At 49.8% G+C, this 12,981-nt stretch overlaps 1 protein-coding gene and 1 long non-coding RNA gene across 5 annotated transcripts in view; one reads left to right on the top strand and one right to left on the bottom strand.

Moving 5' to 3' along the window:
• gli3 (GLI family zinc finger 3) overlaps nt 1-12,981 on the top strand; it is a 94,655-nt gene that overhangs the window by 12,728 nt on the left and 68,946 nt on the right. For all 4 annotated transcript variants that reach the window (XR_008834005.1, XM_056433552.1, XM_056433551.1 and 1 more), the window contains one exon: nt 4,171-4,344. Coding sequence is in view for 3 of the 4 variants with exons in the window: in XM_056433552.1 (XP_056289527.1) it covers nt 4,212-4,344 (133 nt within the window). In the remaining variant the exon portion in view is untranslated. The remainder of the gene's footprint in view (nt 1-4,170; nt 4,345-12,981) is intronic.
• On the bottom strand, nt 8,216-11,855 carry LOC130205953 (uncharacterized). The gene is made up of 2 exons (XR_008834006.1): nt 11,691-11,855; nt 8,216-8,828 (listed from the first exon to the last, which is right to left on the bottom strand). It is a non-coding gene; the product is annotated as an uncharacterized LOC130205953 (long non-coding RNA).

The following is a 12,981-nucleotide window of genomic DNA, read 5'->3' as shown; positions in this document are numbered from 1 at the left end:
AGGAATTCACGAGATGATTTCGTGACTCAAAACACGGACCGATACGTCGGCTCAATAAATGCCTCAACTTGAGGTCTTACGAGGTCGCAGGAGAAAGTGGGACTCAGGACACAGACGCATGTAGACGACTGGCAGGCTGAATAGCTCGGCCATGTCACGGCATACAGAAGGGTGAGAAGGCCTGGCACTAAACCAGTTTGCATGTGCGTGTGTGTGTGTGTGGCGGGGTGTGACTAATTCCTGCTAAATGGCCCTTACTTGAGAGGCTGGTCCCCATCAGCTGTAGGCCAGACTTAGTGCCATCTGGGCACAATGTTAAGTTTCGCTGGTGAATGGGGAGCCTTAACCACCAAATCCCTATTCCCGTCTACCCCCCAACACCCCCCCCCCCCCCAAATACCCTTTCCCCCCTTTGCCTTCCAGGGCCAAGGGCGAGCCATAAGTGCGGTGTCGAACACAGCATGGGAACCTAAGTGTGTGGTTTCCCTCTGAGGGCCTTTGAGTCGGGGAACACCTCCTCGGTGAACCCCAGCGACGGGTCCTCCAACCACCGGCGAGCACTTCCTCTGTCTCCTCCAGGGGCCTCATCCCCCCGCTGACCTTATCCAATGCAAACACATGCAGCCTGAGCCAGCGCATTCTGTTTTACCGCGAGATTCAGCTCATCTCGCTGAAGGGCTTCCACTCCTCCTCCTCCTCCTCCTCCTCCTCCCTCTTTGCCCCTCAGTGTTTTTAGTTATTCCAGCTGTGCGGGAGCCCTTAATGTTGTTGGCATAGCTGCGAAAATGTGCGGAAAACACACGTTGCACGCACGGGGAAACATGTGCAGGCACGCAGGGGCACAGTGAGGTGCACACACACACACACACACACACACACACACACATACACACACAGTCTCATGCTCCTCCCTTCCTCCTATTCCTCCATTCACCCCCCCCCCCCCCCCATCCCACTTTTGCTCACAATCTCCCTCAATCGTCTCCATCTCCCATCTCTCCCCTCCCCTCTAACTGGCGGTGCGTTTGCGGCGCGTTGATCAGCCTGAGATAGCGGATCTCGGTGGTCGCTGATGTAATGATGATGAATGCCGCGGCGCTGCCAGTCTCCCCCCTCAGGGGCTCTCGACGCTGAACAGTCGCCCTAATGAAATGAACACAAATACAGAACCCCGTCTGTGAGGGGGGAGCTGCCAAATCTAAGAAGACACTTCAAGAGTTGATATCAAAATGTCCCTCAGTTTCTGAGTGTGTGTGCGTGTGCGTGCGTTTATTTGCAAATGGAATTGGAGGTACACCTTAAGCAGTTTCATAGAATTAGACTTGTATAAGATGGAGCCTTTAAATAACAGAAGGCGGTGAGTTTTGATAGCGTTAGCAGCCGTTTAAACTCGCGTGAAGAAGAAGAAGAAGAGAAGAAAAATGCATTTTTTCTTCTTCTCAAACGCAAAAGTTTATTTTAGTGTTTCACTTTGATGTGTACAATTTGCAGATGACTTTCAACTCAGTGCCTTTGTCACCGAGACGTGTAATTTATGTTAAATTGATTTGCTTAATGTGCTTATAAAATAAGAATGTTGGTTTTTTTCCGAGGGAACAGTCAGAATTGTGGTATTTTAAACCTGTTTAATCGCCTCCCTTTCTGTGTGGAAGGATTACAGTGGAGCACAAATAAAGATACACCCTCTTTCTCTCTTCTCTAATTGGGTGTGGGACAGACATTTCATGGGAAAGACATTAATATGAAATTAACATTTTATTTTGAGTAACAACGGCAACCGATGGCTGGTTGTAATTCCTCCTTTCGTGCCCCTGATGGAGGGTCTGCGAGCTAGTCCCTGTGCAGATGCTCATTTATCTGCCGTCTCGTGCAAAAATATCTTCTTAAAAATCAGATTTCCCGCGTCTGGCTCGTTCAGGAACGTTCGCGAAAAGTTCAAAGTGCCGAATGAAAAAAAAAAAATCAAAATCGAACTCCGTCCTTTTCACATCGAGAAGCACTCTTCCCACGGCGTCTCGACGTAAACAACCAAAGATGGAAAAGAATTGTCTCGACATTTGTTTATTAAAAATGGCAAAAATTGAGCAAACACGAAAAGCAGAGACGGAAAACATCTGCAGGGTTTGTGTGTGTGGGCGTCCCGGTCAGAGGGATTATGGGTGGAAAGGTCCTGCTTTTAATTGCTGCTTTGGAACTGGCCTGCCTCGAGGAACACAAAAGGCCGGTCAGACACGCTTCGGCGGCTCGGACTTGTGAATATTTGCCCCGCCAGAGGAATGCCCCGCTTTCACTGCACTTTCAGCTTTCTAAAAATGTTAACGCTGGTCTGACTCACCTGTGTGGAAGGGGGAAGGGAAGACACACACACACACACACATATGTACGCTCACCACACACTCAAAGCATGCTGGGAGCCCTTCAGCCACAGCCTGAAACAAGTAGGGGTCTCCTTCTTCGGTTCTTTCCCCTCATTCTCTGCAGCGGCTCAAGTTCAGTCATCAGAATGACGCAATGACAGTTTTCACGGCAGCGAAAACGACTTTTTCCTTTGATCGCGCCCTTCGTTTCAGTTGAACGAGCGACCTTGGCGATCGGGCGTCACGGTCGCGGCTCACGACGCACAGAGTCCCTCTGACCGTGAAGCGTCTTGACGCTGCGAAGGGAAAGAGAGACTCCATCAAACACGCGGCGGCAGCGGCGATGTGAGATGATATCTGTGCACGTGTACGACAAAAAAGTCTCTGGTTGGGGGCTGATGGGTACACGTGTATTCACGTGGGAGTGATTAGAGGACGAGCTCTTGTTTAATTCTGTTTTGATTGGTAAAGGAGTAATTGCATTGTTTTGTTTTCTTCCCCCCCCACCCCTCCCCACACTTCTCTTTTTTCTCTCTCGTTTCTTTTTTTTTTTTACAGCCAGCAATTGCTTACAGATGTTGTTGTCGGGTCAGAATGGATGACAGACTCTGGTTTTTTCAGGGGGTTCGGGAGGAGGGGGGATGGGGGGGGGGGAACAAACAAAGCACACAGTGTTTGTCTGAAGTTTACCCCTCACCGCTTCCCCCTCGCCTTCCCTCCTTTGGGGAATTGGTAAAGAAAAAAAGAGAAAAAAATCCCGCAGCACTCCTCTGTTTGCATTATAGCTTACTTTCCCCCCCGCTGGCTTTGTATCCGTGCATGTTTATAGGGCGGAGGACCATTAAATAGTACAGTCGGGGTAATTAGCCGGTCTCTATTGGAAATAAAATGTTAGTCAGACTAAATATTTCCACTAATTATCCACGAATTATGGAGGCTAAGTAAAGGTTTTGTATTGGAAAAAAAAAATGAAGCCGTCCTGTACTTTGCGTAAATGAGAGGTTGTGGTGTCTCGCCATAATCAGAGACCTCCATGACCCAGAGAGAGTGGAGTTTGTAGACGGCCTCTGAGGTGCTGAACTGAGCAGCATGTCTGCTAGACTGTTGGCTGAACCCCTTCTAAACCCACAGACAGTATTAACTTGAACCACCTTTTATTCTTTGAAAGAAAAAAATTGCCCCGGCATCATGATATTCCCAAAAGGGCCTTCAAACAAACCCCTTGTTTTTTTTCTTCAGGACTGTGAATGTTTCTCTCTCTGTGGTATCCCCTTAGGGTTCCTCCTTTCTCTCTGGAAACACTGCTCGAGCAGGATTATCAGTTCATCCACACGCCGCCTTTCTATTCGGAGCTATAAAACCCAGTCGGGATGTCCCGCCTCCTGTTTGTAGAGTGTTTTCAAGTCAGAAGTTTAGTGTGACATAGTTGAAGATAAGGTAAGCAACATTTTTTGTTGTGTTTTTTTGGGCGGTATTTATCCACAGTTCCAAAAAAAGAGAGAGGCAGATCAGAGCCCAGCAGGCTTGAGTTAAAATAAATCAGGCTGAGCTGGTGGATTGACCCGTGGTCTGCTCCGGGCATCATGAAAAGGGAGGATTGGATGTGAAAGTTTTTCTCTCACTGGGTTCTCAGTGTTAAAGTCTTTTCTTGAGGCGCTCTATTGTCAAAATGTTTCTTCATTAAGCAGGAAAAAAACCTAATTTTGTTTAATTTAATACACAAAAATCCACCAACGATTTAAATCCTTGAATGATGACGATATGATATCCTTCAATGTCTTCTCTCTTCTCTCTCTCTTCCTTTCTCCAAAAGTTATCCCGTCTCCATGAGGTGTTGAGGAATGAGCGATCGCCATGGAAACCCACTCCCATGCCAGTTCAGCAGCTGAGAAGAAGAAGAGGGTGGAGACCATTGTGGCGACCAAGGGCTCATCAGCGCGCAATGACATCAGCGAGAAGGCGGTGGCCTCCAGCACCACCTCAAACGGTACGCGCCGCCGCCGCCGCTAACCGCACGCTCAGCCGCTGTGGCCAATGTACGGATGAATACGCCCTGAGGCTCCAAGAGGCAGCTCGCCCAGTTGAGTAATGGGGAAAATAATCCACATTTCTCAAAATAAAATCCAACTTTACATCTATAAAAGTTTGGATTTCGCCGCCTGTTTTCCTCGCACGGCTGCTCCTCCACCTCCCGACCGTGGAGGTGTGGAGAGAAACACCAGGACTCACTCCAGGCGCGACCTCTCGCCCGGTCACATCTGTCGATCGACCTTCCCCTCGGTCTCGTGGACCGGCGTGCCGCCGAAACACAGGTTTCATCGATTTCTGTGACCCCACGTTGAGTCTGGAAGGTTCTCGTTCTCAGGCGTTTGTGATTTCTGATGTTTTCCAGACCTCTGTGAGCCAGAGACGGAGGTGTGGCTACCATACGCGGCAACATATTTGAGCATCGGGGGCCACTGACCCGCCGGGGACCGAGGAATGTTATTTTAGCCTATGTGTTCTCATGACTTTGAGATGAAACTAACTCCCAGAAAGCGAGATCTTAAAAGATCGAGACGCACACATATCCTCGCTCGCTCACGTCGACTCCACCCCCTTTAGTCACATCCAATACCAACACTGGTAGCAAAACCTTTGGCATGTTTACACAGCAATGTCTTTAACGCACGCTATTAAAAGCTTACGCAGTTCATCAAGCCTGTCGTCATTCGGCCTCTCGCTCGTAGCTCAGATGTCGGAATGAGGAATATTAAATGGCCATTTTCCTTTTTTTCTTCTTCTTCTGTTTGGCTGGAAAGCCTCGGAGCGTCCCGCTAACGTCATAACAAAACCAGAGTCGAGATCACCGCGGTCTGAGCTGCAGCTGTGCTCATTAGCTGTGAGAGGATTTGGGGGTGTCGTTGGCTCTTGTCGATGGAGCTGGTGGCCCGTTTGGGGGTTTTCTGTCCCCTCCCCCCCCCCCTCCTCCTCATCCTCATCCCATGTGCGAAGAGGAGACAAATAATCCAGTAAAAGGCAAATATGTTGCTGTGACTTGCTCTCCATATGGGAGTTATAAGGTAAGGTGATGCATCCTTAAGCATCTTACTCATACCCAGATGGCCAGCGCTGCTTTATTAATTAAAGGGCCAGCGCGGAGAAAAAAACAAAACAAAAAAAATAAGTTTGTTTTGGAAAAAAGCATGGATGTAATTTGGGCTCTGTGATTGTGGATCTTTCTCCGTGATGCGCTGGTAATTACAGCTCTGGAGGGCCCGACGCTTCGGTCTCCTCCACCGACGGAGAAATGTCGCACGCTCTCTAAAATACAGGAGTGTCACGATTCACTCGGCGGAAGGGAGGGATGGGACCGACGTGCAGAGAAAAGGTCCCTTTTAGATCCCTATCTCCCTCTCGGAATCAGAAGATAGCTTACACATTCTTTGTGTTGTTATAATTACGGCACATTCCCAAGCCGGCCCCCAGAACTCATAACCCCTTATCAGGTGTAACCCGACACTCGCCTCAACTTTAACCCCCGTCGCCCCGGCCCCACCGCCTCCATCCAAACAAAAGGTAATTGTGAGCAGCTGTGGAACCCCAGTGACTGGTTCTTCTGAGGAAGGCCCGGCGAAATACACCCCCCCTGTCAAAGCAGAGTAGTTGCCCCTGATCTCGGCGCTGAGGAAACCCCGTTGCGCGCCCGCCTCGACGATAAGTTGTGAAAAAGTGGAGAATGAGTACAGGGGGTGGGGGTATGGATATGGATATGGATATGGCAGATGTTTAGCTTTCAAAAGGTAGAAGATGTGGGAACTGATTTAGGCCAGAAAGTCTTCACTTAGCGTGCACTACATGGGAAAACGCTCCTCCTCCTCCTCCTCCTCCACTCTGCCTTCCCCTCTTGCCCCTAAAGTTTTGTCCAAGTCAAGCAGGCCCAGAGTAATTATTGAGTCCTGGTGGAGCGTTCCCACATGGTCGGCTAAATGGTGGCTTCATCCTGTGTGCCATTCATCTCGGTGCCCCCTCCTCTCGCACTGACAGCTCAAAAGAGACGACTGTGCCACAACAATGCTGTGATTGGTGCTCTTTAGGAGGGGTTTCAGGGGGGGGGGCTCTTTCCCGCTCACCCCTCCCACCCTCATCATTCGGTAGGCAGGTGGACCACAAAGTCCCCTGATTCTTTTGTTGGGTCCCGAGCAACAAAAAAAGAAGAAGAAGAAGAAAAAAAGAAGAATTTTGTGCTCCTTGGCTGAATAAATCTTGTCGTCATGGGATAATTTACCAATAAAAAAAAAAGAGGAAAAAAAACAGGGGGGCTGAAGGATTGGTGATTTGCAATAGAGCGAATGAGGGGGGGAAGTTTCGGGTAGGTTGGACTGTATCTGACACGGCATGAGTGTGGCTGATTTGAGGAAAGAGAGGGAGTGAGTGTAATGGGATGAGGATGGAACAAATGGGGGGAGCAGAACAACTGGACACAGTTTAGAAAAAAAATGTCATTATTTAAACACAACACAGGGTCTGTGAAGCAAGGTTATGAAGTGGGAGAATAGTGATCTTTTTTTTAAAAACGCTCATGCTTTTTCAAAGGCCAAGAGCCAGGGCCCTCAGAGGCAAACAAGTTAAGCCTTAAAGGGCAACACACGCATGTTCGGCCTTCGTGTAGGTTACCGGAGAAATCCCTCAGCGAATGCAAAGCGTGGCTAAAGTGTTTAAAGAAGAAAAGGAACACTTGACTGCTTTGATGGGAGGGAAGGAATAATACAGAGAGAGAGAGAGGGAGAGAGAGGGGGAGACCTTCTTTTTAAGGCAGCCATTTAAATGATCAACAGTAAATAGAGGGGAATGTCATCTGACGGAAATAAAGTTCCCGTTAACAGCGGGGATGGAAAGTAATTTACAGATACGCTGTCCCCGCCATCTTTGTGCCTCCCAGATAAGGTTTCATTTCAGAAACGGATAGGAGACATTTTCACTTACGGGCCCCCATTCTGGGACACCTGTGATAACAGCTTGCGGACCCCTAATTGAAAATGGGTTTCAAAATGGATTTTCACTTTTCTTCCTCCCTCCCCCCCCTACCACCACCACCCCTTCTTCATTCCCTCCCTCCCTCATGACTAACCCTCCCTCCTCCCCCCCATCGACACCCAGCTCCATCCCTTATGGAGGCAATATTGGAAGGAGCAGGGAGGGAGGGAGGGAGGGAGGGAGACAGGGAGGGGGAATGGAGCACCGGGAGTGGATCATCCCTCAGCCCGTGTCACCGCTATGACAGCCGCGTGATCCGTCTTATTAATGAAATCATTGATCACTTGATGGGACTCATAATCAACTGTTTCTCCACTGTGTCCTGCCCCATCTCCTCCTCCACCTCCTCCTCCCTCATCATGCTGCCACCTCTGCTTTTACACGTCGTCCCCCCCCCCTAAAATGATCTGATCTTAACCGGAAAAAAAAGATTCGTAAATATATAAAATTACCAAGAACACCCAGACGTTGCCTGACAATAAATGTGACTCAGCACGAGAATTTAAAAATGACAAGAACTGCAACAAAATGAAATCAGCTTCCTCAAAACGGCCTTTTTTTATTTTTAGACAATAGGATAATTTAAGAAATGCAGTTATAGTTTGAGCATCGCTGCTGCTAAAAGGTGATCTCTGTCATGTGTATTTGTGCTGTGTGTGTTTCATGGGGACCAGAGGAGGAAGCAGGGGCCCCTCTGTGCTACCCTACTCTGGGCTCTGCCTGTGGGGGCTAATGAGAGAGGACTGATGGAGGGATAAGGGACCTCATGGGAGCTCCGGCTGGCCCACAGGTCAAACAGCACAATGGAGGAGGCGTTATAGACCCTGACACACAACCCCACACAGGAAAACTGTCTTTTAGTGTCAAAAGAACCCTGTATGGCCCATAAATAATGCATAAAATACATACAAACTTATAATCCAAGCAGGAATACATAGAAGAAAAACACTCATTTATCCACAATATTTCTGTTTTTTAGAGATATAGTGTCAAGTATTAAAATCTACCTGTAGATTCGGGGTTCGAAAAAGCCGCTGTGGCCCCATGTGCACACACTGTGGATGTGCTTCGCCTTCACTGGCGAGCCAGAGACATTTCATGGACTTCTGCACCGAAGGCAATTTCCTGCAGCAGCGGGGGGACAGGCTTTGGCAGAGCCACCTCACAGGGGCCTGAGGCGCAGGATTAGCTTAGCCTCGCCGCTACTCAGGGCGGAGGGGGACCTCAGCTGCCCGGCTCGGCCCGGCCCGGCCCCTCTCTCGTCTGGCACACTTCCGCGGGGCCAGATTCCGCCTGCTGGAGCTCCACCGCTCCTTCACTGTTGGACGATGCATGTAAGCCACTGCCTGGAGGCGTGTGCACGCTGTGGAGATGCAGCCAGGATGTAGCTGTAGTGGAATTGCTTCTTCTTTTTTTTTTTTTCGGGGGCGGCAGTGATCATCCGACTTGTTTGCCCTGGTGGACGTAAAGCAAGTGACTTTGAGCCTTGAATTGGCCAAGCAAGCCTGAGAGGTCAGAGAACTGGAACGGTAAATACAGCAGGTCAAAGTCAGTAAACCTTGTTTTTATTTATTTTATTTTCCTTAACAATTTGGTCAGCCTAGGAGTTTATTAAAAAATACTGTGTGATTGTGTTTCTTGCAGAGAGAAATGTGATTATTGCCAATAGAGATCGTGGGCAGCATCAAAACAATAAAACCCACGTGGCAATTTCCCTTTCATTTGGCGCAGAATTCATTCAAACTATCTCACCGTTGACACCTCGGTGATGTATTCTAACTCTAATACGCTGTGATGGTTCACGCTGACCGCCACAAAGGAACCTCGGGAGAACCTGAGATCATTTTCGCTGACACGCTGAGAGCCGCAAAAGGCCTTGGAGTCAGAGGTCACCGGGGTCAGAGACAAGTCTCTGAGCCAACGACCCAGCCTCACAAAGACAAATCCGCCTGCCCCGTGCGAGGGGGGGGGACCGACTAAACGTGGCCCCGGCGGCGTCTCGGCGGCACTGCGGCTCTCACCCCTCACTCCTCACTCCTCACTCCTCACTCCTCACTCCTCCCATAGAGGCCCCGTAAACCCGTAAACCCATAAAGTGGGGAAACAGTAGTTGATTATTCTACCACTCTGTCCATTTGTCGGGAGGCATCAGTGCCCCCCCCAGCCCCCCATCCCTCCCTCCTGCCTGGAGGAACAAAGCAGGGGAGTCCTGACCCTGCCAGGAGGATTTATCGTGGTGTGTTCCTTGCCGCGTCCTTTCTGTTGTGTTCCTCCTCACCACAGACCCTCGTTGAATGGGATGGAGGAGCAACTCGTGGCCACCGGGGTTGGAGTTCACATGAAGGACTGCCAACAGTTATCTTTGGCTTTCTGTTCTCATAAAAGATACTGTAAGGCGATGACACTGTACACTTTTATTTCATTTTTTTCCCTCTTCTTCACGATTCATGATTTGTATTATATGCGTGCGAGGGGTGTTTTCCAATTTGTCATTTTTCTTAGTTGCTTGTTTGACACAAACTGAAAGTCGTAGCACGTAGGAAGAGTAATCGGTTCTCAGTGTGCTGAACAAATAATGCATAATTAGATTGCATATACATGTTTTATGTGTAATTTACAAGCAATAAGATACGGCGGTTTATTAAACATATATTAATATTTATGTGCTTTCCCCCTCATCAAGTACGTTTTTCTTCTCCCTAATATGTTGGCATAGTGGCAGCTGTTATTTAAGATGATAGATCAACATGCACCATTTAATTGAGGTGAATTACCAGCATGCATTATGTTTTTTTTATTTTTAAAGTAACATCGTGTGAACTTGCTGCTGTACAAAGATCAAATAAAAATGTCCGTCAACGTCTTGGGTTGAGGTCCAGTTCAACAAAGTGTCCCGTATGTTCAGAACTCACCGGACTGACTCGAGACATGCTTCCGGGGGTTATGAAAGACCCCCGTACCCCGAGTGATCTCTCTCTCCCTGACCTCCACACCCTCTGGGCCTTGACTCTCTCACCCTTCTCCCCCCTCCCCCGCCTTCGCTCTCTCTCTCCCCTCGCAGAAGAAAGCGAAAGAGGAGCCGGGATCAAAGGCCAAAAACCACGGCAGTGATTTCTGGTGATTGATTAGCAGCCGAGGTTGAGGAGCAGCAGCTCTCTTCCCACCCTCCGGTGCCGCGTGCGCATTCTCCCGGGGGCTCCTCGTAAATAGCTCAGGCTTCAAGAGTTGCCCCGCGATCGGCAGACAGAGCCCGGGAAACGGCCCCGGTGTTTCTGCCTTCCTCCTCCTGGATGGCAAGGGGGAGGGAGGGAGGGGGTAAGGGGGGGGGGTGTCAGTTGATAAGAACCATTTGTTGTTGTAGCTCGGATCTGGGGAGGGACAGCGTAATCCCCCCCCTCGCCCTGGTCTGTTCGCAGAGCTGGAGGAGGAGGAGGAGGAGGAGGAGGAATTGATTTTCAGAGAGAGACAGGGCAACGGGGAGAATTGAACTCAGATGTGCAGCGGAGACGGAGGAGGGTCTGGAAGAGGAGCTCCTCCACTCGCGGGGAAACAAAACGTCTGTAGCTCACAGCGGAGGAGGGGCCGCGGCAATCTGAACTTGAGCGAGTCCTTCTAATGTTAATCAATCGCATAGTTCTCTTTCACCCTCCTCCTCCTCCTCCTCCTCCTCCTCCCCCCCCCCCCCCCCCACCTGTCCTGAGCCACAGCTCAGCCCCTCTTGACAAGCAACTGGTCCTGTGAAGGCATTTTAACAGGCCGCGTCCGTTCAGAGGCGTTTTTCGAGATTAATACTCGAAGCTAATCCCCCACTTTTCCGGCGCAGAGACACAAATTCACGCCCCCCCCCCCCCCCCCCTCCTGGAGCGGCCAGGGGTCTAATGATGTTTTCTCGGGAGTGCGTGGGCCTCGCAGCGACAGCTCCCAGTCCCGGGGAGATGTGTCTCATGTCAGACTCCTTCGGCAGACAGACTCCAATAAGGAAAAGGGGGGTGGGGGTGGTGGTAGGGGTGGGGGTGGGGGTGCCTGTTCTTCGACGCAGCTGGAGCGAAGCCAAAAGAACGAAAAGTGCAATTCTCAGAAGTTTTTTTCGCGGTATTTACAAAGTGATCGAGCACATTTTTGAGTGTCACGGAGTATCTCATTACGCTCTTAAAAGCTTTTCATCCACCGGCGCGCTTTAAGATGTGTACACACATGCGCCGCATGTTGTATAGATACTGGGCCATTCATGCACGCAGACACATAATCTCTCATTCTCTCCCACTTTGCTCGACGGCACCAAACTCTACACACACACACACACACACACAAACTCACTCGGTGCAGCTGGAGGATGGGCCGTCATTATTAACTGTTATGCGACCTCATGACTTCATCTTCGGTGCTGTCAGAGGCGGCCCACATTATGTCTCCGCGCGGCTCAATGGGCTCTTTGTTCTGGCTTGGCTCTGGAGCGGCTCAGCATGGGGCTGCGTGAGTCCAACAGTCCCACTGCGGCTCTGGAGGGGAAAAGGAGGGGGGGGGGGGAGGGAGAGAGAGAGGGAGGGCGGGTGTGTGCATGAGGAAAGAGATGAGGGGAGATTGAGGGGATTTGGGAAAGATACAGGGAGAGAATGTGGGAGGATATCAGGAAACCCGGGGAGGGAGTAATGAGAGTTTAGTGGGAAAGAAAGTGTGAATGAGATGCAGGAGGTGGGATGTGGAGAGCGGAGAGCGGGGAGGATGGAGAGGGAGCGCCGCATGCCACAGGTGAATCTAAAGCGGGCTCCAACAGCCTCTTTTTTTTTTTTACTATGGTGGTTTTAAACACTGCTCTCCTTCCATCCCACTGATTCATTCCAAGCCCCAGATTGTGAAGGCTACGTTGTCACCTGAGCTGCAGCGGCCATCCCCCGTGAGGAATGTGGGATTAATGGCAAAGTAATGCAGAGATTAGAGAAGGAGGCGAGAGGTGAGCGGGGGAGGAGGATTGGACCGATGGGAGTGACAGGAGAGGTCATACATGAGGAGAGCTCATTACAGGGAGGGGACAGTAACAGACTGAGGGGGGGGGGGGGAGGGGGGAGTGAGTAAGGGAAGAAGGAAGTGTTGAAGCAGGAGATGTATGAGCTGCAAAAGGACTTTGAATTTATTGACTGGATGCAACTTTTAATGTCGCGGTGCCATTAAGATTTCCATTGATGAAAAGACACTTTTTTAAATGAGCATTAAGACATTTATTTTAACACTTTCCCCAGTGTTTCTCAACACAATTGAGATTATCTCTGATATGTGAGGAATTGTGAACCTTCATCTCTTATGGTATGACAATCGCACCCCGAAGGGAACTGTTTACAACTGCATGACCATGGGCTCTCCCCCCATTGCTGGTGCAGGAAACAGAACTTTAATTGAATGTCACCTTGAAAGTCATTTACTAATCACAGAATAAGAAGCTATAGGTGCTCAATAATTTCATGCCAAACCAAACACATCTCGGACATCTCAGATGACGCCTCTCTTGAGACGACGTCCGCCCGGTGAGCGTGTGCAGGACCCTAACCTGCGGCTGCAGTCCCAACCGTCTCGCCTGAACACGTAACTTTCATCCCGTGTCGTGCTCCGCAGA

This window comes from Pseudoliparis swirei, chromosome 16 (genome assembly GCF_029220125.1).
Source record: "Pseudoliparis swirei isolate HS2019 ecotype Mariana Trench chromosome 16, NWPU_hadal_v1, whole genome shotgun sequence".
Classification (NCBI taxonomy): domain Eukaryota; kingdom Metazoa; phylum Chordata; class Actinopteri; order Perciformes; family Liparidae; genus Pseudoliparis; species Pseudoliparis swirei.
The sequence above is the reverse complement of the archived record's forward strand: the minus strand, read 5'-3'. Positions and strand labels throughout refer to the sequence as shown.